This window comes from Mobula birostris, chromosome 10, assembly GCF_030028105.1.
Source record: "Mobula birostris isolate sMobBir1 chromosome 10, sMobBir1.hap1, whole genome shotgun sequence".
NCBI classification, from domain to species: domain Eukaryota; kingdom Metazoa; phylum Chordata; class Chondrichthyes; order Myliobatiformes; family Myliobatidae; genus Mobula; species Mobula birostris.
In genome coordinates, this window is record NC_092379.1 from 129,834,849 (window position 1) to 129,861,808 (window position 26,960).

General features: G+C 42.5%; 1 protein-coding gene across 3 annotated transcripts in view; it reads left to right on the plus strand.

The window, feature by feature from the left end:
• The first annotated feature begins 2,131 nt into the window (after positions 1-2,131).
• The window catches only part of LOC140204327 (transcription factor Dp-1-like), a 93,559-nt gene continuing 68,730 nt past the window's right edge, over positions 2,132-26,960 (plus strand). The window contains exons 1-2 of one of the 3 annotated variants that reach the window (XM_072270959.1): positions 2,132-2,590; positions 3,994-4,085. In XM_072270959.1, the coding sequence (XP_072127060.1) occupies positions 4,074-4,085 (12 nt within the window). In that variant the 5' untranslated portion in view covers positions 2,132-2,590; positions 3,994-4,073. Of the gene's footprint in view, positions 2,591-3,083; positions 3,106-3,336; positions 3,360-3,993; positions 4,086-26,960 lie in introns of those variants that run through there. The other 2 variants (XM_072270961.1, XM_072270960.1) reach the window with 2 other exon arrangements.

Here is a 26,960-nt window from a genome sequence, read left to right on the forward strand (position 1 = left end):
CATAAACTGTTTGCATCCTTTTTGTAACCTGCCTTCCCACTTACTTCTGTGTTCATAAATTTGGCTACAGTACATTTGCTTGCTTTCCCCAAGTTGTAAACAGTTGAGAACACAGCACTGAACACTGTGGTCACAAGATGCCAATCTGAAAATGACCCTCTTATCTCTGTTCACTGTTTCCTATTTGTTAATCAATGTTAAAATGTTACCTCCAATACTTGTTAACATGTGACATAATATTCTGTAAGTGACCATGTAAATACCTTCTGAAAATACAACATTAGTTCCTGTCTATAGGCGAGCGGGCAAAAAAGTGGCAGATGGAATACAGCAAAATCCAACAAAGTTTGCAATTTTTTTATTAAACATACAGCAAAGCAAATTTGAGTGTTATGTAGCCCAGGGAACTTCGATGGGATAAGTGTTGTACCTGCTACCTTAACACCTAACGTTAAGTATCTCATTTAGAAGCATAAGACATAATAGCAGAATTAGGCCATTTGGCCCAGAGCCTTCTCTGCCACTTGATCTTTGCTGATTCCTTATTTCCTGTCATCCCCATGTAACGTTTGATACCTTTACTAATCAAGAACCTATCAACCTCAGCTTTAAATATATCCATTGATTTGGTCACTACAGTCCTAATTCCACAAATTGATCAACTTCTGGCTAAAGAAATTCCTCATCTCTGTTATTCTGAGACTGTGCCCGCAGGTCCTAAACTCTCCCTCTCCTGAACACATTCTCAAATGCCCATTCTATCCAGACCTTTCCTCTCTTTCTCTTTTACTCTTTGACTTCCCTTGTCAGCAACTGTTGTCTCATCAACCCTTTAGAATACTATTGCTTCTTTGGAATGAAAATATCTTGCATCTTCAACTTTGGCCAGCTCCCCTTTTGTGCCTTTGTAGTTACCTTTATTCAACTGTAACACCAATACATCCAATTTCAGCTTTTCTATTTCAAACTGTAGGGTGAATTTATTCTATTATAATCACTACCTTCTCAGGGTTCCTTTACCTTAATCTTTCTAATCAATTATGCTTGATTGCACAAACACCAAATCCAGAGTTTCCCTTACTTGTCTCGGCCACCAGATACCCCAAAAAGCCATCCAGTAGGCATGCTACAAATTCTTTCACTTGGGATTGAACCAGTGTGAACCCGAATTTCCCAGTCTGCCGGTACATTCAGGAGCGCCCCATAACCCTCCAGTTCCTTGTTCCCAGTAACTATTTCCCATCCTCCATTTCACTTGGCTCTTTCCCTTCAGATTCCGGGTGGGGGGGGGGGAAAGAAACATTTTTCTAAATCAGTACATTTAGGATAAGACATTATACTAATCACTGCTCTCAAGGTTGTGCAAAGGGTTATGGTGCCCTAGCTGGTATCTTCTAAGCAAAACTAAATAAATAATCAAGCCAATGTAATTTTGCTTGGGAAAGTTTGCCTTGCTGCATTACAACACTAAAGAGTTAACTAGAAAGCATTCTGAAGTGTATTGAAAAATGGTATATGAATGCAAGTGCTTCAATCTCTGGATATTTACGATGCACGGGTGCAGGCCTTATCTTTCTCTTGGCCTTCACCTCTTCCAGCGCAGCTTCGGCACACGACCTACGCGTGCCCACTACAAGGAACCGCTTGCGTGTTTCACATAAACTAATGGTCCCACATGAATGTACCTGAAAATAAGTAAATATTGGAATTTGATTGCTTCTTTATCACTTCACGATAACTTTATGCCGGATTCAGGCTTTCTCTCAGAGGACGCTGAGCAGCGCACACTTGTGACGTCCATACTACATTCAAATAGGAGGCGGTTGATCCGCTGTCCACCAATGGAAAATGTCCAACCATCTTCCCCTTCGCCAGTTTGACAGCCAATGGAAACAACGCATTCTGCAAAAGTTAGCCAATGGATAGATCCATCTCCGTCCCTAGCCGACGGGTTTTATGATCTTCACCTGGATTGGTAGAGATGGGATTACGACGATTTGTCGACGGCGAATGGAGAGCAAGCAGCTGCCGGCCAAGGACGAATGGGGGAGCGTCGGGGGCGGGGCCGAGGGGAGAGCCAATGGGAGCGAGGCGGGAGTCGGACACCGCCAAGATCGGTTGAGGATGAAAACAGTCGCGAGCCCCTGTGAGCGGCTTCATTTTGACTGGTGCGCCGCTGCGGCCGGGAGCCGAGCGGGAACGGGAGGTGGGGTGGGGGGAAAGGCCGGCCGGACAGCCAGTGTATGCCAGCCGCCAGACACACAGAGATCCGGACGCCCCCCAGCTCCTTCTCTGTACCAACAGCACCGAAAACTGACAAAAAAGACTGCCCCCGCCCCACCATAATGACAGTGTGATTGGGCCGAGTTGTTTTTAAATTCATCCCCCTGATGTGTGTGTGGAGCCGCGGCGGTTAACTTCATTCCCTTCACCCCCCCTTCCCCGCCGTCTCACTCTACTTGTTAATTGCTCTTATATTTATTTCTCTTAATTTATTTCTTATTTTTAATCCCCACCCATCGTCACCCCCGGAAAAAAAAACATTGAGTATACGCCGCTGGTGGAGCCGACAGATTTTATGTATGAGAAGGTATCATCGCTTTACCTCGCTGTTAAAGCAATTGTGATCGGCTTAATCTAGGTTTGGACTAACCGTTTCTAAGTTTCCGATCTAGTTTTACCTCCAGGATCCCTGAAAAAAGAGGAGTGACAATGACCGAAGTCTTTTTGTTTGTTCTATTTCCTTTCAATCATGAAATATGGGGTGTGTGGTGGGGGGGGGGTGTCAGGGTCTAGAATTGTCTCATCTAAAGAAACTCCTAGCCGTTTGCAGCTCACAGTCATTCAGTGACGGTGTTGGATCCCACTGCTGATCTGGGTTGTTTACAGTAGGAGAACCCCTGGCTTCAGGCCTAGGCTGCAGATTGGAGACTTGATTGGGAGGTCCAATGCATGGCCAGATGAATTTTTCCCCGGTGACTAGGGGGGAGGGGGCGCGGGCGGAGGTGTGGGGGTGCTTGTGTGAATACAAACAATATCTGAATGCTCGAATTCAGACCTGCTTTTTTAAACTCTGAAATGCCTTCAAATGCAATGCTACACTAGGTATGAACGGCATCTGCGTGCGGGGGGTGCTAGTGAGGGAAAAGAAAGGGGGGAAATTGCAGGTTATTTTTTTCTCTGAAACTTTTCAAAAATCGTTCGAACTTTGTTGGAAACGTGCAGTTTTTTTAAATTTAAATAACTCCTTGTGCAATAAGTATATTGAAGACAGAAGCTCTCATAGGAGGTTGGGGTTTACCTCAAGCATGCCTGCAAAGTAAAAAGTGTACTATTTAAAGCTTCTTATTCTTTACTCGGTAAGAACTTGGTGGATATAATATGTGAAAATTTCCTCACCTTTAGCAGGAAGGAATCGTGCGTTTATTAAATGTGACAGTGTTTGCATTTCATATTCATGGGCAGGTAGGCCATGAGGCCTGGCAGGCCTTATTGCTGAGTGGTCTGATGAAAGCCAGTTTTTAATATTTTGCCTTCATGTATTCTCATTTATTTTTATTAGTATTTATTTTGATTAGTGTTGTTTCTTTCACAACCGGAAGATTTAAGTGCAGGATATAACTGATGGGAGCTTCAGATCGGTTGAATACGTTGTGCAGTTTACCCAGTTGCTTCTGGAGTACTAGGCCCCAGTAATCTTTTGCAGTAAATTCCAAAATAAGTTTTTGTTTGTATAAAGTGTCACGTTTGTTTTTCAATGACTGGTATTAGTGTTTGATAATGTTAACTAAACATTAGCGATCTGTAAGTGAGAAAAATGCAATCTTTGGAGGTGCACTTCAACTTTATACATGGCAAATCCAATCAGCAAGTTTAATCTTTGAAATGTTGTAATGAATGAGAATATGCGTGACTGCTTTTCTGATCCATTATAGAATTTGTATGTACAAGAACTTTACGTTAAAATTTATTTAATTCTCTCAATATATTTAGGTGCTGTTTAGGTGGAATCTTGCTTGTTATAGCTTTGGCAACACAAGTATCCAAAATTCAGCAATAAAACCATCATCAACATGGCCAAAGATGTAAGTACATATTCTGATGCATCTGTAGTTTAATGTACAGACTTTTAAAAATCAACAAGTACTTTGATTTTAGTCTAAAGATATCTTTAGCCTTATTTACACATCCAGTCAAACAATTCTTCACTGGATTTGTTTGTAATGCTACTGTGATACAAGTCCCAAGACTTTATGTTCAAGTACTTTTGAAGTGTAGTAAATATGTCAGAGGTGCAGGAATAGCCCAATTGAGAGTAAATGAGCCAGCAGTTAATAATTGAAAAATACTAAAATTTTGACATTAAAATACACGAGAGGGCACAGTTTTAAGGTGCTTGGAAGTAGGTACAGAGGAGATGTCAGGGGTAAGATTTATATGCAGAGAGTGGTGAGTGCGTGGAATGGGCTGCCGGCGACGGTGGTGGAGGTGGCTACGATAGGATCTTTTAAGAGACTCTTGGATAGGTACATGGAGCTTAGAAAAATAGAGGGCTATGGGTAACCTTAGGTAATTTCTAAAGTAAGTACATGTTCGGCACAGCATTGTGGGCCGAAGGGCCTGTATTGTTCTGTAGGTTTTCTGTGTATCTATGTGTGCTTCGTGGTATTTCACCTTAATGCTTGTTTTTGGGCATCGTGGCCTGTTCATGATGGCCGCTGAATTAAGTTTCTTACCTGGCCATGTAAGAACATTCAAAAGTCTGCCACATTGGTGGAGCTGGAGATATTTGCAAGACTTCAGGAGCATAGGCCAGTGACAACATTTTCTAAAGTTCCTTATCCTGGGCCAGTCTTTCAAGTTGCCCGAGGTATAGCCCATCTTCTTGGTGTATTCTTCCTCCGCCAGAGATGGGGTCTTCATTCCTTCCGTTGGCATTTCTGTAGCTCTGGTTTTTATGGGATGGGGTTGCTAGTCCATGCCCAACCCTCGTCCTTTCGCAGCCAGGCTTGACCCTGTCCTTGCTGGAGTTCAGATTGGGTAAGACAGCAGAGTTAATTCCCAAAAGACCTGTGAACCAGATGCGTATTAGACAATCTAATTGTTTTTGTGGTTATCAGTACTAATTATATTCCATAAGTTCCATGTCGCGGGTTGCCAGCTTGGTAACATTGCCCCACCATTTTAGAAAGCATACTGGAGACTGAGCTCTGTGTTGTTGCATAGTAAACTTTACATTTATAATTGTTGATTTTTTTATATAGTTAAATGGTTTAGTGTACAAAATTTTAAAGGGAAATGCTTTAACTTATTTCCATTCTGTGTAGCGAAGCTGTATGCTATTCTCCAAAAGAGGAGATACGTGCCATTTTATTATACAGAGATTGCTTGTGGGCAAATTTGCATAAATTTCTGGCCCCTGCATCTTATGTTCCCATTTCTGACTTATTAATTTGGAATCTGAGTTGGATATACTGCCTCAGAAGAGAGATATGAGTACCTAGATCCTTTGGTTCACATTTCAGGGCAGTGCAGTTTCAGAATTGGCTTGTTGCGGATAAAACTGGCAAATGTTAACAGCCAGACTGCAAGAGTCTAGAGTGTTGAAGAGGGAATTTGTAACTTGTGTTGTGATATTCTGTTACTAAGGGAGCAAGCAGCATCCTTTGCAAATAGGTTTGAAGGATCTGTGGTTTTTTCGCAACCTGGTACCAAGGTGAGGGAAGGCTTCAAATGGCTCAAAGATAGAGCAGTCTGGAGAGCATCAATCTGTGTGATCTGCAACATAGGAAGAAAAGGCAAGAACTGCTCCTTGGAACAAGCAAATTGGTACTGACACCAAATTAAGAAAGAATGCATGTGTCTGAAGGGGTGGTTTGAGAAGAGCGCATTGTCACCAGCACTGGGTCAGAAGAGAGCAGTACCATTTAGATAGGCTGTAAATGGAACAGGAATAGCCTGATAAATCCTGTGCTATTCATAAACACAAAATAATCTGCAGATGCTGGGATCAAAGTAACACTCACAACACGCTGGAGGAACTCAGCAGGTCGGGCAGCATCTGTGGAAACGATCAGTCGACGTTTCGGGCTGGAACCCTTCGTCAGGACTGTAGGGGGAAGGGGCAGAGGCCCTATGAAGAAGGTGGGGGGGAGGGTGGGAAGGAGAAGGCTGGTAGATTCCAGGTGAAAAACCAGTAAGGGGAAAGATGGGGGAGGGGAAGCAGGGAAGTGATAGGCAGGAAAGGTGAAGAAGGATCGTGATTTCCCTTCTGCTGTCATCAATGATGCCCTCACCCGCATCTCCTCCATTTCCCGCACTTTGGCTCTCACCCCATCCTCCCGCCACCACAAAAGGGACAAAGTTCCCCTTGTCCTCACCTACCACCCCACCAGCCTCCGGATCCAGCACATTATCCATTGTCCTCCGCAACTCCCGCCACCTTCAACAGGACCCCACCACTAAGCACATCTTTCCCTCTCCACCCCTCTCTGCTTTCTGCAGGGATCAGTCCCTCCGTGACTCCCTGGTCCACACGTCCCTCCCCACGGATCTCCCACCCGGCACTTATCCCTGTAAGCATAAGTGCTACAGTCTCCAGCCCCTTGGTATGAACATAGAATTCTCCAACTCCCAGTAATTCCCTCCCCCTCCCTTCCTCTATCCCTATGTCACTCTGCCCCCTCCCCCAGCTGCCTATCACCTCCCTCATGGTTCCGCCTCCTTCTACTACCCATTGTGTTTTCCCCTATTCCTCCTTCATCTTTTCTGCCTATCACCTCCCTGCTTCCCCTCCCCCACCCCTTTATCTTTCCCCTTACTGGTTTTTCACCTGGAACCTACCAGCCTTCTCCTTCCCACCCTCCCCCCACCTTCTTTATAGGGCCTGTGCCCCTTCCCTCTTCAGTCCTGACGAAGGATTCCGGCCCGAAACGTCGACTGATCGTTCCCACGGATGCTGCCCGACCTGCTGAGTTCCTCCAGCGTGTTGTGAGTGTTCCTGTGCTATTCAATAGGATGATGGCTGATCTGAATAATAGCCTCAGCTCTCTTGTTATTTTCATAAAACTTGATTCTTCCATCCAGGAAATCAAATTAGTGAAGCATATCAGTAGTGGGACTTTTAAGGAAGTGTACACATCTGAAAATGGGGAGACTAAAATGGTACGTAGCATTCCAGATGTCATCTTACTAGAGACCTTTGAAGTCTTGACAAGACTTCCCTGCTTTTGCATTCCATCTTGCAACAAATGTCTACAAATAATTTGCTTTTTTGATTACTTGCTGTAATCTGCATGCTGGCTTGGCCAAGGCCATTCTGCTTTTCTTTTTTTCGCAACCATACTGGACAACTGCACTCATGTTTCCTTGCTGTACAACTCCACTGCTGTCTTTTCACTCATATAATGGGAGGGGGAGGGTGGAAATTTTATGCTACAAGACAGCAAATTTCACCTCCTATAAAATAGTGATTATAAACATTATTTTAATTCTCAAGCTGTCTCTATCCTTTGTGGGCTCCATCCTTCTCACAGCTTGCTATATATCTGTGTTCCATGTACAAACTTAGATATAAAACATTTGGTCCTGTTGATACCCAACTCTAATCTCTGAAGTTACTGTTTACGCCTACAGTAACTTGCTTGACATAACCTTATTTGTCAATTAATTAATCCTTTATTCATGCTTAAAATGGATCCATACTTACCCCCACTCCACTCCCTGGCATGGACTATCTTGCACAGCAACCTTTCGGGTCAAGAGTAATATGAGATAGGAAGCATGCTGTTCACTCCCAACTCATCAATGCTGACCACAGCATCCTCCCTGCTAGTCCCTGTTGCGTTTGTTTAGCTCATAACTCTTAGCTCCTCTCCACTCCATGTAACTACGTTAGTACTACTTTAATGTATTATCTTGTAAAAAGCTTTTTAAACATCTGGATATAGAATTTCCATGCTTTCTCTTTTTTGAATGAAGATTATATATTTGTAGTCTTCTACTGTAACTTGCCTAGAACCTAGGGAACTTTGAAATACTATAACCCAAACATGCATTATCTCTTGACCTGAGCCCTTGCCGTTTAAAAGATGTGGCTGTTTCGTCCAGGGGATTCATCAGCCTTTGGTCTCATTTGGGCTAGACCTAAGGTCTTGGTTAAAAGATAAAATCAGATAGTCACCAGGTCTTTAAAATAGTAAATTCTAAGAGGAAATAGTCATAGAAAAGTACAGCACATAAACAGGACCTTTGGCCTATCTAGTGCATGCCATACCATTTAGCTGTTACTACAATCGATCTATACTGGGACCATAACTCTCTGTCTCTCTACTATCCACGTACCTACTCTCTTAAACATTGAAATTGATCTCTTATGCATCATGTGTGCTGGCAGCCCATTACCCGCTCTTGCGACTCTGAGTGAAGGAGTTTCCTTCCAGGTTCACATAAACCTTTAATCCATGACCTCTAGTTGTAGTCCCACCCAACCTCTGTAGAAAAAGCCTTTTTGCATGTACCCTATCAACACCCTCCATAATTTTCTATACCGGTATCAAATCTTATACATTCCAAGAAATAAAGTCAATCTTCCTTTATAACTTGTGTCCTTCAGTCCTGGCTTCATCCTTGTAAATTTTCTCTAAACTCTTTCAACCATGTTTACATCTTTCCCTTAGGCAGGTGACCAAAGCTGCCCTCCAAATTAGGCCTCACCAATGTCTTGTACAACTTCAGCATTACATCCAAACTCCTGTACTGAATACTTAGATTTATGAAGGCCAATGTGCCAAAAGCTTTAAGACCTTATCCACCTGTGATGCCACTCTCAATTAATTATGGACCTGTATTCCCAGATCCCTTTGCTCTACAGCAATTCTCAGTGCCCTACTGTTCACTGTGTAAGACCTATCCTGGTTGGTCCTACAGAAGTGCAACACCTTGCACTTGGCAGCATGAAATTCCATCTACCATTTTTCTAGGGGGTTCAGATCCTGTTGCAAGTTCTGATGGTCTTCCTCACTGTCTACTGCACCCACAATCTTGGTGTCATCTGCAAATATGCTGATCCAGTTAGCCACATTATCATCCAGATCATTGCTGTAGATGGCAAACAACAATGGGCCCAGCACTGATCCCTATGGCACTTCACTAGTCACTGGCCTCCAGCCAGAAAGGTAGCCATCTACTGCCACTCTCTGGCTTCTCCCACAAAGCCAATGTCTAATCCAATTTACTACCTCATCTTAAATGTTGAGTGACTGAATATTCTTGACCTACCTGCTATGCAGGACCTTGTCAAATGCCTTACTAAAGTCCATGTAGACAACATTCACTGCCTTGCTTTCAACTTTCCAGGTAACTTCCTAGAAAAACTCTTAAGATTGGTTAGACATGACCTACCATGTTGAGAGTAAAAGATAGTATTAATAATTTTGAAGGAAATAAAATGTGAATAGGTCATAGCTTTACATGCCACAAGTAAAGGGAAAATAAAAGATATATAGTAATTAAACCAAGAATACATTTGCACAGGACAGATTAGAATGGAGATAATTGCTCATCTCTGCAAATTTCAAAGATGATCTAGTTATTACTGAGGTATTTGCAAGATTATCAATATTTCTTGTTATGAGCTCTAAAGGAAAGATGGACATGGTACAGGGGAAGGGAATAACTTTGTAATGATCAGAGATTAAGGATAGTGTCTTCCACGATGCAACAAACCATGAGCAAGTGATGCAGAATATTTCAGACTTTTACAGGTACTTGCTTGGCTCTGGTAGTGGCTGTAAAATGGTAGGATGAATATGGGGTGGCTATATTGGGGGCTTTTGATATTTTTGAAAGATTGGGATAAGAGCACTAGCATCTGCCTGAAATACGTTGAATTATTGTTGTATATGCAACATGGTGTTATGCAATTTATATCCTAGGTCTAGTAAAGATCCAAATTTGGTTAACAGCAGAAAGTGCTTTTAAAAGTTTTATAGCATCATTAATTCAATTTAGTGATCTTAAGGTGAGATACAAAACGGTGATTATAAATTTGCGTTAGACTAACTTCCTTATGATGAAGTTGATCATTTACAGTGGCAAGAAAAAGTTTGTGAACCCTTTGCAATTGCCTGGTTTTCTGCATTAATTACTCATAAAATGTGGTCTGATCTTCATGTAAGTCACAATAATAGGCAAACACAATCTGCTTAAACTAATAACACAAGCAAGTGTAATTTTCATGTCTTTATTGAACACATTGTTTAATCATTCACAGTCCAGACTGGAAAATGTATGTGTACCCTTGTATTTAATAATGAGTAGAACCTCTTTTAGCAGCAATGACCTCCCAATAAATGTTTCTTGTAGCTGCTGATCGGACTTGCTCAACAGCGAGGAGGAATTTTAGACTATTTCTCCATACAGAACTGTTTCTCATCCAATCAGTCTATGATGTTCTCCCAAGCCTGGCCAACCTGTACAGGTGGGGCATAGCAAGCACTCTAGCATGCCAATTGTGCCAGAAGAGGGGCACCTTGAAGCATATCCTAAATTGCTGTCCGAAGGCGTTGGGGGAAGGGCGATACTGCTGGTGCCATGACCAAGTCCTAAAGTCTATGGCGACGCAATCGGCACGGCGATTCAAGATAGCAAAAATCAGCACGCTCCCAAACAGTCCGTCACCTTTATTAGAGCAGAGGAGAAGGCTCAACATTGGCCTAGCTCCTTGGGAGGGCTTCTTGCCACTGCACAACACTGGCAGCTCCAGTTCGACGTAGGGAGGCAACTCAAGTTCCCAGAGAACATTGCAGTCACTCTGCTCCACCTGGACATGGTGTTAATATCGGAGTTTACAAAGCAAGTGGTCCTGCTGGAACTTACTGTCCCCTGGGATTGAAGAGGCCAACGAGTGCAAGAAGGCTATATACACAGATCTTGTTGCAGACTGCTGGAGCAATGGTTGGAGAGCTCACTGTGAGCCAGTTGAAGTTGGGTGCTGGGGCTTTGCTAGCCATTCATTACAGCGGACTCTAAAACTCCTTGGAGTTAAAGGACTGCAGTGCAGAATTGCCACCAAGAACGCTCTGGAGGCTGCTGAACAGGCCTCGTGGTGGCTGTGGATACGGGGGGGAGGGGATCCGTGGATTAGTGCACCACTTGGACACAAGTCGGGGGCTGATCACCCCAGCTAGGTCAGCCGGTCGAGGTTGTCTTATGATTAAAGACCCGAAACACCCTATCACCCCGGGTTCATCGCTGAGGACGTGTCCAAGTAGCACCAGAAGATGTATTTTACAACAACTGGTATACCTTGCATGAACTGCCCTTTTCAGGTCATGCCACAGCATCTCAATTGGGTTAAGGTCTGGACTCTTGACTTAGCCATCCAAAACACAGGTTTTCTTTTTAAACCATTTACTCTTAGTTAATTTACTCTTCTGTTTCGGATCCTTGTTGCATCATCCAACTTCTAGTAAGCTTCAGGTGATGGACCACTACCCTGACATTCTCCTGTAAAATGTCTTGATAAAATTTTGAATTCACTGTTCACTCAATGATTTCAAGCTATCCAGGCCCTGTGGCCACAAAGCAGTCCCAAACCACGATGCTCCTTCCACCATGCTGTACAGTTGGGGTAAGGTTTTGATAATGGTGTGCAGTGCCCTTTTTCCACCAGACATAGAGGTGTGCATTTCTGCCAGAAAGCTTCAACTTTTGTCTCATCTGTCCACAGAACATTGTCCCAGAAGTGTTGTGGAACATCCAGGTGGTCTTTCGCAAATCTGAGATGTGCAGCACTTTTTTGGGAGAGCAGTGGTTACCTCCATAGTGACCTTCCATGAGCACCATTCTTGTTCAGTGCTTTTCTTATAATGGACACATGAACAGAGACTTTTGCCAGGTCTTTTGCTGTTACCCTTGGGTTCTTTTTCATCTCCTTCAGCATTGCACGTTGTACTCTTGTGTGATCTTTGCTGGACGCCTACCTCTGGAGAGAGTAGCAACAGTGCTGAATTTCCTCCATTTGCAGACAATTTCTCTTACTGTGGACTGAAGAACGCTCGGGTCTTTAGAAATAGTTTTATAGCCTTTCCCAGTTTCATGCATATCCACAGTTCTTGTAAGGTTCTCTGAAAGTTGCTTTGATTGAGGCATGGTGCATATACACAGATCTTTCTTGGAGGGCAGGCTCTGTCAGTAACCTGACCGTGTGTCTTTTTTTTTATAGGGCAGGGCACCTCTACAACCCATACCTCCAATCTTATCTCACAGAGTAGAACATCTGACTCCAAATACCTTTAGTAGAAGGCATTACCCCAGAGGTTCACATACTTTTTTGAACCTGGACTGTGATTGTTTGAATAGTGTACACAGTACTTAAGAGAAGTACAATTGTTTGTGTTATTAGTTTAGATAGATTGTATTTGTTAATTAATAGGACTTGGCTGATGATCAGAACACATTTTGAGTAATTAATGCAGAAAACCAGGTAACTGCAAAGGTTCACAAACTTTTTCTTGCAACTGTACACTAGGAAATCAATGATCAGACAATGAACACACAATGCTAGAGGAGCTTATCTGGCCTGCTGAGTTCCTCCACCATTTTGTGTGTATTACACTGATCATTGGAAAAGAGTAAACAGTTGACATTTCAGGACAAACCCCTTCTTCAGAACTGGAAAAAAAATGGTGAGAAGTCAGATTGAGATGGGGGGGGTGGAGATGTACAAGGTAGTAGATGATAGATGAAACAAGGAGAGGGGAAGGGGTGATTAAAGAGCTTGGAAGTTGATCGGTGAAAGAGATAGAGTTGGAGAAGGGGGAAATCTGATAAGAGATGACTGAACCCCACAGAAGTAAGGAAAGGGGGAGGAACACCAGAAGGAGGTGATGGGCAGTTAAGGAGATAAGGTGAGAGGGGGGAATGGTGAAGGGGAGGCAGGGGTTGCAATTACCAGAAGTTTAAGAGATCGACATTCGTGCCATCAGGTTGGAGGTTACCCATATGGAATATAAGGTGTTGCTCTTCCAGCTTGAGTGACAGTAGAAGAGGCCATGGACTGACATGTGAGAATGGGAATTAGAATTGAAATGGGTGGCCAGCAGGAGATCCTGCTTTTTGTGGTGGGCAGAGAAAAGGTACTTGGCGAAACAGTCTCCTGATCTATGTGAAGTCTCACCAATATATAAGAGGCCACACCAGGGGCAGCAGATAGACCATAAGACCTAGGAGCAGAATTAGGCCATTCAGCCCATCGAATCTGCTCCGCTATTCCATCATGGCTGATCCCGGGTCCCACTCAACCTCATACACCTGACTTTTTGCCATAACTTTTGATGCCCTAGTACAGTAGATGACCCCAACAGGCTCGCAGGTGAAGTGTTGCCTCGCTTGGAAGGACTGCTTGGGGCCCTGAATGGTCATGAGGGAGAAGATGGAGGGGCATGTGTGGCACTTGTTCTGTTTGCAAGGATAAGTACCAGGAGGGAGATCAGTGGGGAGAGAGGCATGGGCAAGGGAGCCGAATAGGGAGGGATTCCTGCAGAAATCGGAAAGTGGGGGTGCGGAGGAGATGTTCTTGGTGGTGGGATCCTGTTGGAGATGGCAGAAGTTATAGAGAATTATGTGCTGGGTGCAGAGGCTGGTGGTCTCTTGTTTGTAAAACAATCAATTATTTTAGTAAAACTATGGTATGTGGGCCTAGATTACAAGGGCGTTGGAGTTTAGAGATAGCCAAAGTAGTACAATCGCACAGTGTGTTAGTGAGGCTGCTCCTAGAATACCATGTATAGCTTTGATCCCCTTGGTTAAGAAACGATGTACTAGCATTGGGGACAGTCTAGAAGAAGTTCACTCTGCTAATTCCAGGGGTGAGAGGATTGTTCAGCCTCAACTAATTAAAGAATTTTGGTGTGTTTTTTGGAGTTTAGAGAAATGAGGGATGATAGTATTGAAACATGGGATTATAAGGAGCATGGCAGGGTAGATATTCAGATGTTTCCAATAATGGGAACGTCTTGAATGAAGAGACATAGAAGTTAAAACTCCGATGTGTCGGAATTTCTTCTGCCAGTTAATCTTTGGTGGGGAAGGTTGCAGGGGCTAGTTCACTCGGGTATTTAAAGTAGATACGTTGAAATGAAGGCCACAGGAAATGTCACTGAAGGGGACTGGGGTCTGAGGTAGATCAGTTGTGATCATATTGAATGTTGGGATAGCCTTCAGGGCCCAGGTCTTCTGCTCTTTATTTTCAGCAGATCAGTGCTGAATCAGTCAATATTCTAAGTTTTTACATACCATAAAATTTATAACTAATTGAAAAGAAATTGTGAATTCTAAAATAAAAGTAAGTGGATTTAAAAGCAGCTTTGTAGAACAGTGTGGATGAATTACTAAACTACAGAAGTGTTACTGAATTTCAAACAGGAGAAATTCTGGCATTTGGACTTTAGTGAGGACAAAGGTGAAGGTATCCATTTAGGATTTGGAAACAGTTGAAAGTACAGAAAGATCTTGAGATTTTTATGCATGGATTACACAGATCAGGATTTATTTCCTTGAATTGAGAAGGTTATAGGCTGATCAGTTTTCAAACTATTAAGAAATGAAATGATAATTATTATTTAATTATTTCAACATTCCTTAAAAAAAAATTGTTCTCTTTCTGTGATATGATGTGAGCATTGTTGGCAAGGCTAAGTTTTGTTGCCTTTCCATAACTGTTGTTGAAGTCTCACTGCCATATTCTTGAACAATTTCAGTCCTTCTAGATAAGTGCTCCCATAATACATACTATTGGGTGAGAAGTTCCACAATTTATATCCAGTGATGATGATAAGGGATGGCAATATATTTTCAAGTCAAGTAATTGTTACAATGCAGGAGAGATTCACCCATATAGGGGTAATCAGTCTGCCTTGGGCATGACCATTCTTTACTTTTTAAAACTTCTTGATTTCCCTTTTAAATGGTGCAATTCTTCCTAGATCTTGACAGTGCACAAACATTGGATTTTCTTTCAGGACATCGTTTCCTTTGTCCTTTGAAGAGGGTTCAGAGATTTACAAGCAATTCATTAGACTGTCTAAAATATCCTTAAATTGCATGTGTTGCTTTTACCTCTATTTTAATAAGGTGACCAGGTGCCAGGTTCTAGGTGCAGTCACACCAGTGCCCTATATAATTGAAGCATAACCTGCATACTTTCATTTTCAATTCCCCTGGCAATGAATAACATTGTTAGTTTTTCTAATCAGTTGCATTCCAACCTCTTAAGCATTACACACCTGGTCACTCAGATCCTTCTGCATCACAGTACTGTTTTTACTGCCTTTGACACAAGAATAGGATAGCTAGGTTGGGGTGAGGAATTGTAGTCATCACAGAAACATGAGGTCTTTCACCTCAGGCGGTTGAAGAAGTTTGGTATGGCCCCTCAAATTTTAAGAACTTTCTGTAGGGGCACCATTGAGAGCATCCTGACTGGCAGCATCACTGCCTGGTATGGAAACTGTCCTTCCCTCAATTGCAGGACTCTGCAGAGAGTGGTGCGGACAGCCCAGTGCATCTGTAGGTGTGAACTTGCCACTATTCAGGACATTTACAAAGACAGGTGTGTAAAAAGGGCCCGAAGGATCATTGGAGACCTGAGTCACCGCAACTGCAAACTATTCCAGCTGCTACAATCCAGGAAGTGGTACCGCAGCATAAAAACCAGGACGAACGGGCTCCAGGACAGCTTCTTCCACCAGGTCATCAGACTGATGAACTCACGCTGATGCAACTGTATTTCTATGTTATATTGGCTACCCTGTTGTGCATAATATTTATTATAAATCACTATTATTGCACATTTGAACAGAGATGTAACAAAGATTTTTACTCATGTATGTGAAGGATATAAGTAATAAAGTTAATTCAATTCGGTTAAGGAATGGACGGGACTGGCAGCTAAGTGTAGGTGCTATAGGCAGCATAGAGGTAGAGGAAAGAGGAAAGTGAATTGCATTTCTGATTGAGGAGAATCTCAGCAGTAGTCTTAGATAAAATTACTGAAGGATCTCCTGTAAGCATTTATGGGTGGAGCTGAGAAATAAGAGGGTGACACCTTGCTGGGATTGCATGTAGTCAATGGGAATTAAAGATGCAAATATGCAGGGAAATTGCAGAAAATTGCAAGGCGAATAGGTTTGTCATAGTAGGTGACTGTGCACCAAAGGGCCTGTTCATGTGCTGTGCTGTATTCTATATTCCATGTAATTTTAACCTTTCTAATATAGACTGGTCTGTCATAGTGCTAGGAGCTTAGATGGGGTAGAATTTGTGTTTTCAGATAAGTTTCTTTAGACAATACATAGAGAACCCTATTTGAAAGGGGAAGCTTAATCTGCTCTTGGGTAACAGGGCAGGATGATGGCAGATATCAGTGGGGGTGCACTTTGAGGCTAGTGACCAGAGTTCTGTTAGTTTTAAATTAGTTGTGGAAAGGAACAGACCTAGTCATTGTTATACTTTTTGTAATTGGGGCAAAGCAATTTTTAATGTTATTTGACAGGAACTGGCAGTTGATTAGAGCAGTTGTTTGCAGGCAAAGTCAGTGTTAGGTACGTGGGTTATGACCAAAAAGAAGAATGGCTGGAGTCGCTAAGAACTTTAGCGCAAGGGTGTTTATTCTGTGCGTCAAAATCAGTGAAAATAGTGAAAAGTAAACAGCTGATATTTACAAAAAGTTAACTTCCAGAAAACAATAAAAGCTCCATAATATTCTTGTCCAGTGTAAACCCCTGGCAGCCCTCATCCCTCTCCCCTACTGAGGGTGACGAGCTCCTTTTATTTTAGGTACTACGACATACCATCTTTAATTACCAACAAAATTAATTTAAGACTACACATGAATTGGAATATGTTGCACCCTGCAATGTTGTTACAATCATATTGCTAAATGAGCAGAAATATCTATGTTAAATGCGGTATGTAAACAACATATACACATTTACATATCCCCATTGCTAAAGAAATGCAATATTCCACTGTGTGGTAGGAAAGGTGCCATAAAGTCAACACAACTGCATCAGCTTCGTTTAAGATCCATAATGAGAATATACCAAGGAAGTCATCGAAGTGCAATGGCAGCAGAATGACAAGGCAATGTTTGTGTGTGAATGCACGTGTGTAGGGAGTGCATTTACCAAGTGCTCCCTGTCACAGTGAGATACCAAGAATTTAAGATCTGAGTGTTCCTGTTAAAGCGTAGGGCAAAGCTGGTAGGAGTAGGGAACCCTGGAAGGTGAGGGGTATTGAGGTCAGGAAAACAAAGGCATGAGTCAGGTGCAAGTGAATTCTGAGAGAAGTATAAAGAATGTCGGAGAATACTCAAAGGAAATCAGAAGGGCAAAAAGGGGGCATAAAGGAGATTCCAAACACATTTTGTAAGTATATTAAGGGAAAAAGAATAACTAGAGAAAAGATAGGCCAAAGTGACCTTCTTTGTGTGGAGCCCATGAGATGGATGAGGTACTCAATGAGTATTTCTCCTCTGTTTTTGACCATGGATGACCAAATGAAGACTTCAGAACTTGAGATAGTTAAGGGGAACGTCTTTGGGATTGTCCACATTACTGCAGAAGTGGTACTGGATATCATAGTGTATGAAAGTAAATAAATGTGTAAGGCCTGATCAGATAATACCAAGAATGCTGTGGGAAGTTAGAAGAAATTACGGCAGCATTTGGATATATGGATTGTCATTAGTGATGGATGGAGTGCTGGAAGACTGGAGAGTGGCCAATGTTGTGTCTTTATTTAAGAAGGGATGCAAACAAAAGCTTGGGGATAATTTGGCTGTATTTGAAATATGGTGTTCACTTTTGGTCTCTGCCATAGAAAGATTCTATAAGCTGCAAAGAGTGCAGATAAGATATTTAAGAATGTTGCTGGAAGTTGAATTATGAGGAAAGGTTGATTAGGGCTGGGAAGGACATTGGTTTAAGGTGAAAGGGAGAAGACATTTACTAAAAACTTGAGCTGCAACTTTTTCACCTAGAGGATGGCCAGTGTATGGAATGAGCTGCCAGAAGAAGTGGGTGAGGTGGGTACATCAACACTGGAAAGGTATTTGTACAAGTACGTGGACATAAAACCTTAGGGGCATATGGGCAAAATGCAGGTAAATGGGATGAGCTTGGCTGGGATTCTTGGCCGACATGGACCATTAGGGGCAAAGGAACTATTTCCTTGCAGTTTTACTGACTCATAATACAAGGAAGTCACCGTAAGAGACTTGATATTATCTGATCAGACCCTGGACATTTATCTACTTTCATGCAGGATGATATCCAGTACCACTTCAGTCTGCCCACCATTCAGAGGATCATTGCTGATCTTTCTGGGTGAAAATGTTAAACACTAGGGGACATAGGTTTAAGATGAGGGAGAAAATTTTAAAAGGTATTTGTAAAGCAGATTTGTTTAGAGAGTGGTAAGTGCCTGGAAAGTGTTTTCAGAGGTGTAGTGGAAATGGATAAAATAGCAATATTTAAGAAACATTTAGAAACATTAAGAAACCTAATAAAAATATTGCAGTGGCAGAGGCGATTAACCAGGAAATAACTGAGGCTTATAAGAATGGAACGGCAGTTGTCATGGGGGATTTTAACTTCCACATAGATTGACCAACCTGATTCACTCAAGGTACTCCTGAGGAGGACTTCAGAGTGCATCCGTGATGGCTTTCTTGAGCAGCATGTTAGTGAACCTACAAGGGAAAATGCTATCTTAGATCTAGTCCTGTGCAATGAGACAGGTAAGATTAACTATCTTGTAGTCAGGGATCCTCTTGGAAAGAGTGATCATAGTATGACTGAATTTTGCGTTCAGATGGAGGATGAAATAGTTAGATCTAAAACTAGTGTATTATGCTTGAACAAGGGAGACTCCAACAGGATGAGGAGGAGTTGGCTAATGTGGATTGGGAGCATAGGCTATTTGGTAGGACATTGAGGAAGAGTGGAATACTTTCAAAGAGATTTTTCACAGTGCTCAACGGAAGGATATTCCAGTCAAAAGTAAGAAAAGTAAATGTGGGGAGAGCCAGCCTTGGATAACTAAGGAAATAAAAGATAGTATCAAATTAAAAACTTGTGTACAAAGTTGCGAAGAGTAGTGGGAGACTGGAGGATTGGGATAACTTTAAAAAGCAACAGAGAACAACGAAACAAGAAAGGAAAGGGAAGATAGAGTATGAAAGTAAATTAGCACAAAATATAAAAACAGATAGCAAAAGTTTTTGTAAGTATATAAAGTGGAAAAAGGTGGTTAAGGTCATCGTAGGTCCCTTGGAAGACGTGAAGGGGAAATTGATATTGGGTGATAAGGAAATGGCTGAGGCATTTAACAACTATTTTGTGTCGGTCTTCACGGTCTCAAGTAAGAAATTTCAGGGATTGCGTTGACACAACCTCTGAACATTGGAAAGTAGTTCCTTCATTTTACTCCATTCCATCAATAGCATAGAACAGTGTGGGTCAGGAGCAAGCTCTTTGGCCCATGATGCCTGTGCCAAACATGATACCAAATTAATCTAATATGTTCTGCCTGCACATGATCCAGATTCCTCCATTCATAGAACATAGAATAGTACAGCACAGTACAGGCCCTTCGGCCCACAATGTTGTGCCAACCCTTAAACCCTGTCTCCCATATAACCCCCCCACCTTAAATTCCTCCATATACCTGTCTAGTAGTCTCTTAAATTTCACTAGTGTACCTGCCTCCACCACTGACTCAGGCAGTGCATACGAAGCACCAACCACCCTCTGAGTGAAAAACCTTCCTCTAATATCCCCCTTGAACTTCCCACCCCTTACCTTAAAGCCATGTCCTCTTGTACTGAGCAGTGGTGCCCTGAGGAAGAGGTGCTGGCTGTCCACTCTATCTATTCCTCCTATTATCTTGTATGTCTCTGTCATCTCTCCTCTCATCCTCCTCCTCTCCAAAGAGTAAACCCCTAGCTCCCTTAATCTCTGATCATAATGCATACTCTCTAAACCAGGCAGCATTCTGGTAAATCTCCTCTGTGCCCTTTCCAATGCTTCCACATCCTTCCTATAGTGAGGCGATGTGAACTGGAGACAGTACTCCAAGTGTGGCCTAACCAGTGTTTTATACAGCTGCATCATTACCTCGCGACTCTTAAACTCTATCCCTCGACTTATGAAAGCTAACACCCCATGAGCTTTCTTAACTACCCTATCTACCTGGGAGGCAACTTTCAGGGATCTGTGGACGTGTACCCCCAGATCCTCTGCTGCTCCACACTACCAAGTATCCTGCCATTTATTTTGTACTCTGCCTTGGGACTTCATTCTTCCAAAGTGTACCACCTCACACTTCTCCAGGTTGGACTCCATCTGCCACTTCGCAGCCCACTTCTGCATCCTATCAATGTCTCTCTGCAATCTTCGACAATCCTCTACACTATCTGCAACACCACCAACCTTTGTGTCGTCTGCAAACTTGCCAACCCACCCTTCTACCCCCACATCCAGGTCATTAATACCCTGCATATTCATGTGCGAAAACAAGTATTTCAGGTTGTATACTGTATACATTCTCTGACAATAAACAGAACCATTTGAGCTGATCTAAAAGCCTCTTAAACTTGACTTTCAGTACCACTCTGTCATTGCATTCAGGCCCTGTCATTCTGTATGTAAAGAAGAAAACATGCTACGCACATTGTCTTTAACTTTTCCCCTCTCAGCTTCAACCTTGCTTACTTAGATTTTCAGAAGGTCTTAAACAAGGTGTTGCACATGATGCTGTTAAACAAGACCTCATGACATTACAGGATAGTACTAGCATGGAGAGACTAACTCTGGCAGAAGGTAACGAATGGGAATAAAGGTAGCTTTTTCTGGTTGAGTGCAGATGGAATACAGTTTTAGGTAGTGTGTGCTCATTAACTTGCATAGAAGGAATGAAAGCATTGACTATTTTCTAAATGGAGAGAGAACTCCATTTGGTATAAATGGACTTGGGAGGCCCTAGCTCGCAATTTCCTAAAGCTTAACTTGCAATTTCAACTGGTAGTAAGGAAAGCAAATGCAATGGTAGTATTTATTTCAAGAGGTCTAGAATATAAAAGCAAGGCTGTAATGCTGTAGCTTTATTAGAGGTCAATCATACAACATTTGGAGCATTGTGAATTGTTTTGGGGAAGGATATGTTGGTGTTGAAAAGTGTCCAGTTGAGGTTTACAAGAATGATCCTGGGGATGAAAGGGTTACTGCATGAAGAGTGATGGGTCTGGGTCTGTACTCACTGGAGTTTAGAATGAAATGGGGGGAATTATTGAAACCTAATGAATATTGAAAGGCCTAGATAATGGATGTGAAGAGGAGGTTTCCAATAGTGCGAGAGTCTGGAACCAGAAGGGACAGCTTCAGAATAAAAGGGCATCATTTTAGAATGGTGATGAGGAAGCATTTCTTTAGTCAGAAGCTGGTGAATCTGTGGAATGCATTGCCACATACTGTTATGCCAAGACATTGGGTATATTTAAAGCAGAGGTTAATAGGTTCTTGATTCATAATGCATCAAAGATTGGGGAGAAGGCAAGAGAATGGGGCCTAGAGGAAATGGTATATTAGTATTGATTAAATGGTGGAGCGGACTTGATTAACTGAATGGCCTAATTCTGCTTCTATGTCTATGGACTTACCGAAGTGAAGCACCTCACATTTGCTCAGATTAAACTCTATATCTGCCATTTCTGCAGCCATGTCTATAGCTGATGTATATTCTGCTGTATCTTTTGATTTTTACTCCCTACATCTCAACTTTGTCACCTGCTTACATACTAACCTAACCGTCTACACTTCCAAAGTTATATATCACAAACAAGAGGTCTCATCACCGATGGCTGCAGAACACCACTGGTCACAAACCTCCAGCCAGAGTAACACACTTCCACCAGTACATTCTATTTTCCATGGCAAGCTAATTCTGAACTGAAGCTACCAGGTCACTAGATCATCTGGATCAGCCTTCCAGGAGAGAACTTGTCAAAGTCCACATAGACTATATCCACTGTCCTGCACTCATCAGTCACCTTCGTGACGTCCCCAGAAAACCCTGATCAAGATTGCAAGACATGATTTGCTTTGGAAAAAGCCATGCAGGCTGTCCCAAATTAGCCCATGCTTTTCAAAATGTGTATAAATCCTCTCCGTATCATTTCCTATAGCTTCCCTACCACTGATGAGATTTACCATCCTATAATTCCTTGGATTATCTGTTTCCCTTGAAGGAGCAACATTGGTTACCATCCAGTCCTCTGGGAGCTCACCTGAGAGGAGAAAAGGTTCTTTATCAAGGCCCCAGCAATCTCCTTTCATGCCTCTTGGGACTTATCCCTATAACACTCTTCAAGAGTATTACTCCTGTCCCCTGCACCAGTTCCTCAACCACACATTCACCTTGGCAGGTGACTGCATAGCTGAGGAGTTGATGCAGGGGGCAAGAGTTCAGATTTATGGTTCATTGGGATCTCTTCTGGGGAAGGTACAACTTGTACAACGAAGTTGGATTACACCGGAACCCAAGCAGGACCAATATCCTTGCGGGCAGGTTGGCTAGAGTTGTTTGGAAGGGTTCAAACTAATTTGGTGGTGGGGGGGGGGGGTGGGAGAATCAAAGATTTTGGAGATATAGTGCTGAGGATGAGATAGTTGGTTTATAAACAGGCAAAGTGTAGTGAGAATGCTTGCAAGGAGAGGCTGATGCTTGGGCAAAATTGCCATCGACAAGATGAGTTGTAATGTAAAAGGCAGACAAAATCAAAAAGGATGAATACAGGACTGGAAGTGTTGCATTTGAATGCATGCAATATATGGAATAACGTAGATGAATTTGTAGCACAGTTACAGATTGGCATGTGTAATGTTGTGGGCATCACTGAATCATGGCTTGAAGATTATAGCTGGGAGCTTGATGTACAAGGGTACACATTGAGTTAAAAAGACAGGCAGGTAGGCAGAGGGGGTGGCTTGGCTCCATTGACAAAAATTGAAATGAAATCATTAGAAATGAGTGGCATAGGGTTGGAAGGTGTCGGATCGTTGCGGGTAGAACAAAGGAACTGCAAGAATAAAAAGACCCCGATGGGAGTTACATACAGACCCCCAAACAATAGAAATAGAAAATCCAAAAGGGCAATATTACAATAGTCACAGAGGATTGCAATATGTAGGTAGATTGGAAAAATCATGTTGGTACCGGGTGGGGGAATTCTCAAGCAGGGGAATTTCCAGAATGCCTACAAGATGGCTTTTTAGAGCAGTTTGTGGTTAAGCCCACTAGGAGATCAACTATTCTGGATTGGATGTTGTGCAATGAACTGAAATTGATTAGAAAGCTTAAAGTAAAAGAGCCCTTGGGGAGAGTGATCCTAATATGATTGAATTTACCCTGCAATTTGAGAAGAAGCTAAAGTCAGATGTATCAGTACTACAGTGGGTTAAAGGGAATTACAGAGGCATGAGCGAGGAGCTGCCCAGAATTGATAGGAAGGAACACTGGCAAGATGACAGCAGAACAGCAATGGCTGGAACTTCTGGAAGCAATTCAGAAGGTGCAGGATATTTACATCACAAAGAGGAAGATGACACAACTGTGGTTAACAAAGAAGTCAAAGCCAACATAAAAGCCAAAGGAAGGGCATATAATAGAGAAAAAAATAGTGGTCAGTTAGAGCATTGGGAAGCATTTATAAACCAACAGAAGGCAATTTAAAAAGTTATTAAGGAAAAGATGGAATATGAAGGTAAGCTAGCCAGTAGCATTAAAGAGAATACCAGAAGTTTCTTCAGACACATAAAGTGTAAAAGAGGGGTGAGTGGATATTGGACCACTGGAAACTAATGCTGGAGAGGTAGTAATTGGGGACGAGGACATGATGGACGAACTGAATATTTTGCATCAGTCTTCACTGTGGAAGACAATAGCAGTATATACTGTATGTTCAATAGTGTGTGAAGTTGCCATTAATAGGGTGAAAGTTCTTGGGAAACTGAAAGGTCTGAAGGTAGATAAGTCACCTGGACCAGATGGGTATACATCTCAGGGTTCTGGAAAAGATGGATGAAGAGATCATGGAGGTATTAGTAATGATCTTTTAAGAAGCAGTAGAATCCGGCATGGTTCTGGAGGACTGGAAAATTGCAAATGTCACTCCACTATTCAATAAGGAAGAAAGGAAATTATATGCCAGATAGTCTGACCTCAGTGGTTGGGAAGATGTTGGAGTCGATTGTTGAGGATGGGGTTTTGTGGCACTTAGGGTCACATGATAAAAAAGGCTGTAGTCAGCATGGTTTCCTCAAGGGGAAAATCTTGCCTGATAAATCTGCTGGAATTCTTTGAAGAAATAACAAGCAGGATCAACAAAGGAGAATCGGTTGATGTGTACTTCAATTTTCAGAACGCCTTTGACAAGGTGCCACAAATGAGGCCACTTAACAAATTCAGAGCACGTGGTATTACAGGAAAGATACTAGCATGGATAAAGCATTGGCTGATTGGTAGTGGGAATAAAGGGAGCCTTTTCTAGTTGGCTGCCCATGACTTCTGATGTTCTGCAGGATTCTGTGTTGCGACCATTTCTTTATATGTTATATGTCACTGACTTGGATGACAATTGATGGCTTCGTGGCAACGTTTGTGGGTGATTCAAAGATAGTTCGAGGGGCAGGTAGTTTTGAGGAAGGACTTAAGGTAGTTTAAGACAATGGGCAAAGAAGTGGCAAGTGGAATATAGTGTTGGGAATTGTATAGTCATGCACTTCGGTGGAAGAAATAAAAGCATAGATTATTTTCTAAATGGAGAGAAAATTCACAGATCTGAAGTGCAAAGAGACTTGCGCAAGATTTCTTAAAGCTTAGTTTGCAGGTTGAGTCCGGAGAGGAAGGCAAATGCGATGTTAGCATTCGTTTTAAGAGGAATTGAATATAAAAGCAAGGATGTAATGTTACGGCTTTATAAAGCACTGGTGAGGTCTCATTCGAAGTACTGTGAGCAGTTTTGGGCCTGTTATCTAAAAAAGGATTTGCTGACATTGGTGAAGGTTCAAAGGAGGGTCATGAAAATGATTCCAGGAATGAAAGGCTTGTCATATGAAGAGTGTTTGATGGCACTGGGCTTGAACTCACTAGAATTCAGAAAAATGAGAGGTTACTTCATTGAAACCTATTGAATAGTGAAGGATCTCAATAGAGAGGATGGTTCCTATGGTGGGGTTGTCTAGGACCAGAGGACACTCTCTCAGAATGGAGATGAGGAATTTCTTTTTGCCAGAGATTGGGGAATCTGTGGAATTATTTGCCGCAGGCACCTGTGGAGGCCAAGTCATTGGGTATATTTAAGGCAGAGGTTGATAGATTCTTGATTAGTCAAGGTGTGAAGGGATATGTGGTAAAGGCAGGAGATTGGAGCTGAGAGGGAAAATGAATCAGCCATGATTAAATGGTGGAGCAGACTCAGTGGGCCAAATGAGGTATAGTCCATAAGACCATGAGATATAGGAGCAGAAGTGGGCCATTCGGCTCATCAATCTGCTCCACTGTTCAATCATGGGCTGATCCAATTCTTCCAGTCATCCCCACTCCCCTGCTTTCTCCCCATACCCTTTGATGTCCTGGCTCATCAAGAACCTACCTATCTCTGCCTTAAATGCACACAATGACTTGGCCTCCACAGCTGCACGTGGCAACAAATTCCGCAGATTTACCACCCTCTGACTAAAGTAATTTCTCCACACCTCTGTTCTAAATGGACGTCCTTCAATCCTGAAGTCATGCCCTCTTGTCCGAGACTCCCCTACCATGGGAAATAACTTTGCCATTTCTAATCTGTTCAGTCCTTTTAACATTCAGAATGTTTCTGTGAGAAACCCTCTCATTCTTCTGAACTCCAGGGAATACAACCCAAGAGCTGCCAGACGTTCCTCATACAGTAACCCTTTCATTCCTGTAATCATTCTCATGCATCTTCTCTGAATCCTCTCCAAGGTCAGTATATCCTTTCTAAAATAAGGACCCCAAAACTGCATGCAATAAGCCAAGTGTGGTCTCACGAGTGCCTTATAGAGCCTCAACATCATACCCCTGCTCTTATATTCTATACCTCTAGAAATGAGTGCCAGCATTGAATTTGCCTTCTTCACCACTGACTCAACCCGAAGGTTAACCTTTAGGGTACCCTGCACAAGGACTCCCCAAGTCCCTTTGCACCTCTGCATTTTGAATTCTCTCCCCCATCTAAATGATAGTCTGCCCATTTATTTCTTCCACCAAAGTGCATGACCAGAAACTTTTCAACATTGTACAGGTTTCCCCCGCCATCCGAAGGTAGAGCGTTCCTATGAAACGGTTCGTAAGCTGGAATGTCGTAAAGCGAAGAAGTGATTACCATTTATTTATATGGGAAAATTTTGTGAGCGTTCGCAGACCCAAAAATAACCTACCAAATCATGCCAAAAAACACATGAAACCTAAAATAACAGTAACATATAGTAAAAGCAGGAATGATATGACAAATACACAGCCTATATAAAGTAGAAATACTTTTCCACAATCATCGCCGAACTGTGCTCCGTAGCGAAAATCTCACACAAGCGCTGTAGGCAGAAAATCTCACGCAAGCACTGTTGGCAAAAACACTCTCTCCAGTAACCTTTCAGCTATGAAGCTGCCAAATCATACCAAATAACATGTAAAAATACACAGCTGATAGAAAGTAGAAATAATGTGTGTACAGTGTAGTATCACTTACGGGAATCGGGAAGACAGCTTGCGAGCACACTGATGATGGTGTGTTAGGCTGAGTTGTTGGAGTTTGGGTGGTGCAGTGGCCCCCAGCCTCCGGGCCACCGACCAATACCGATCTGCGAAGCATGCAGGGG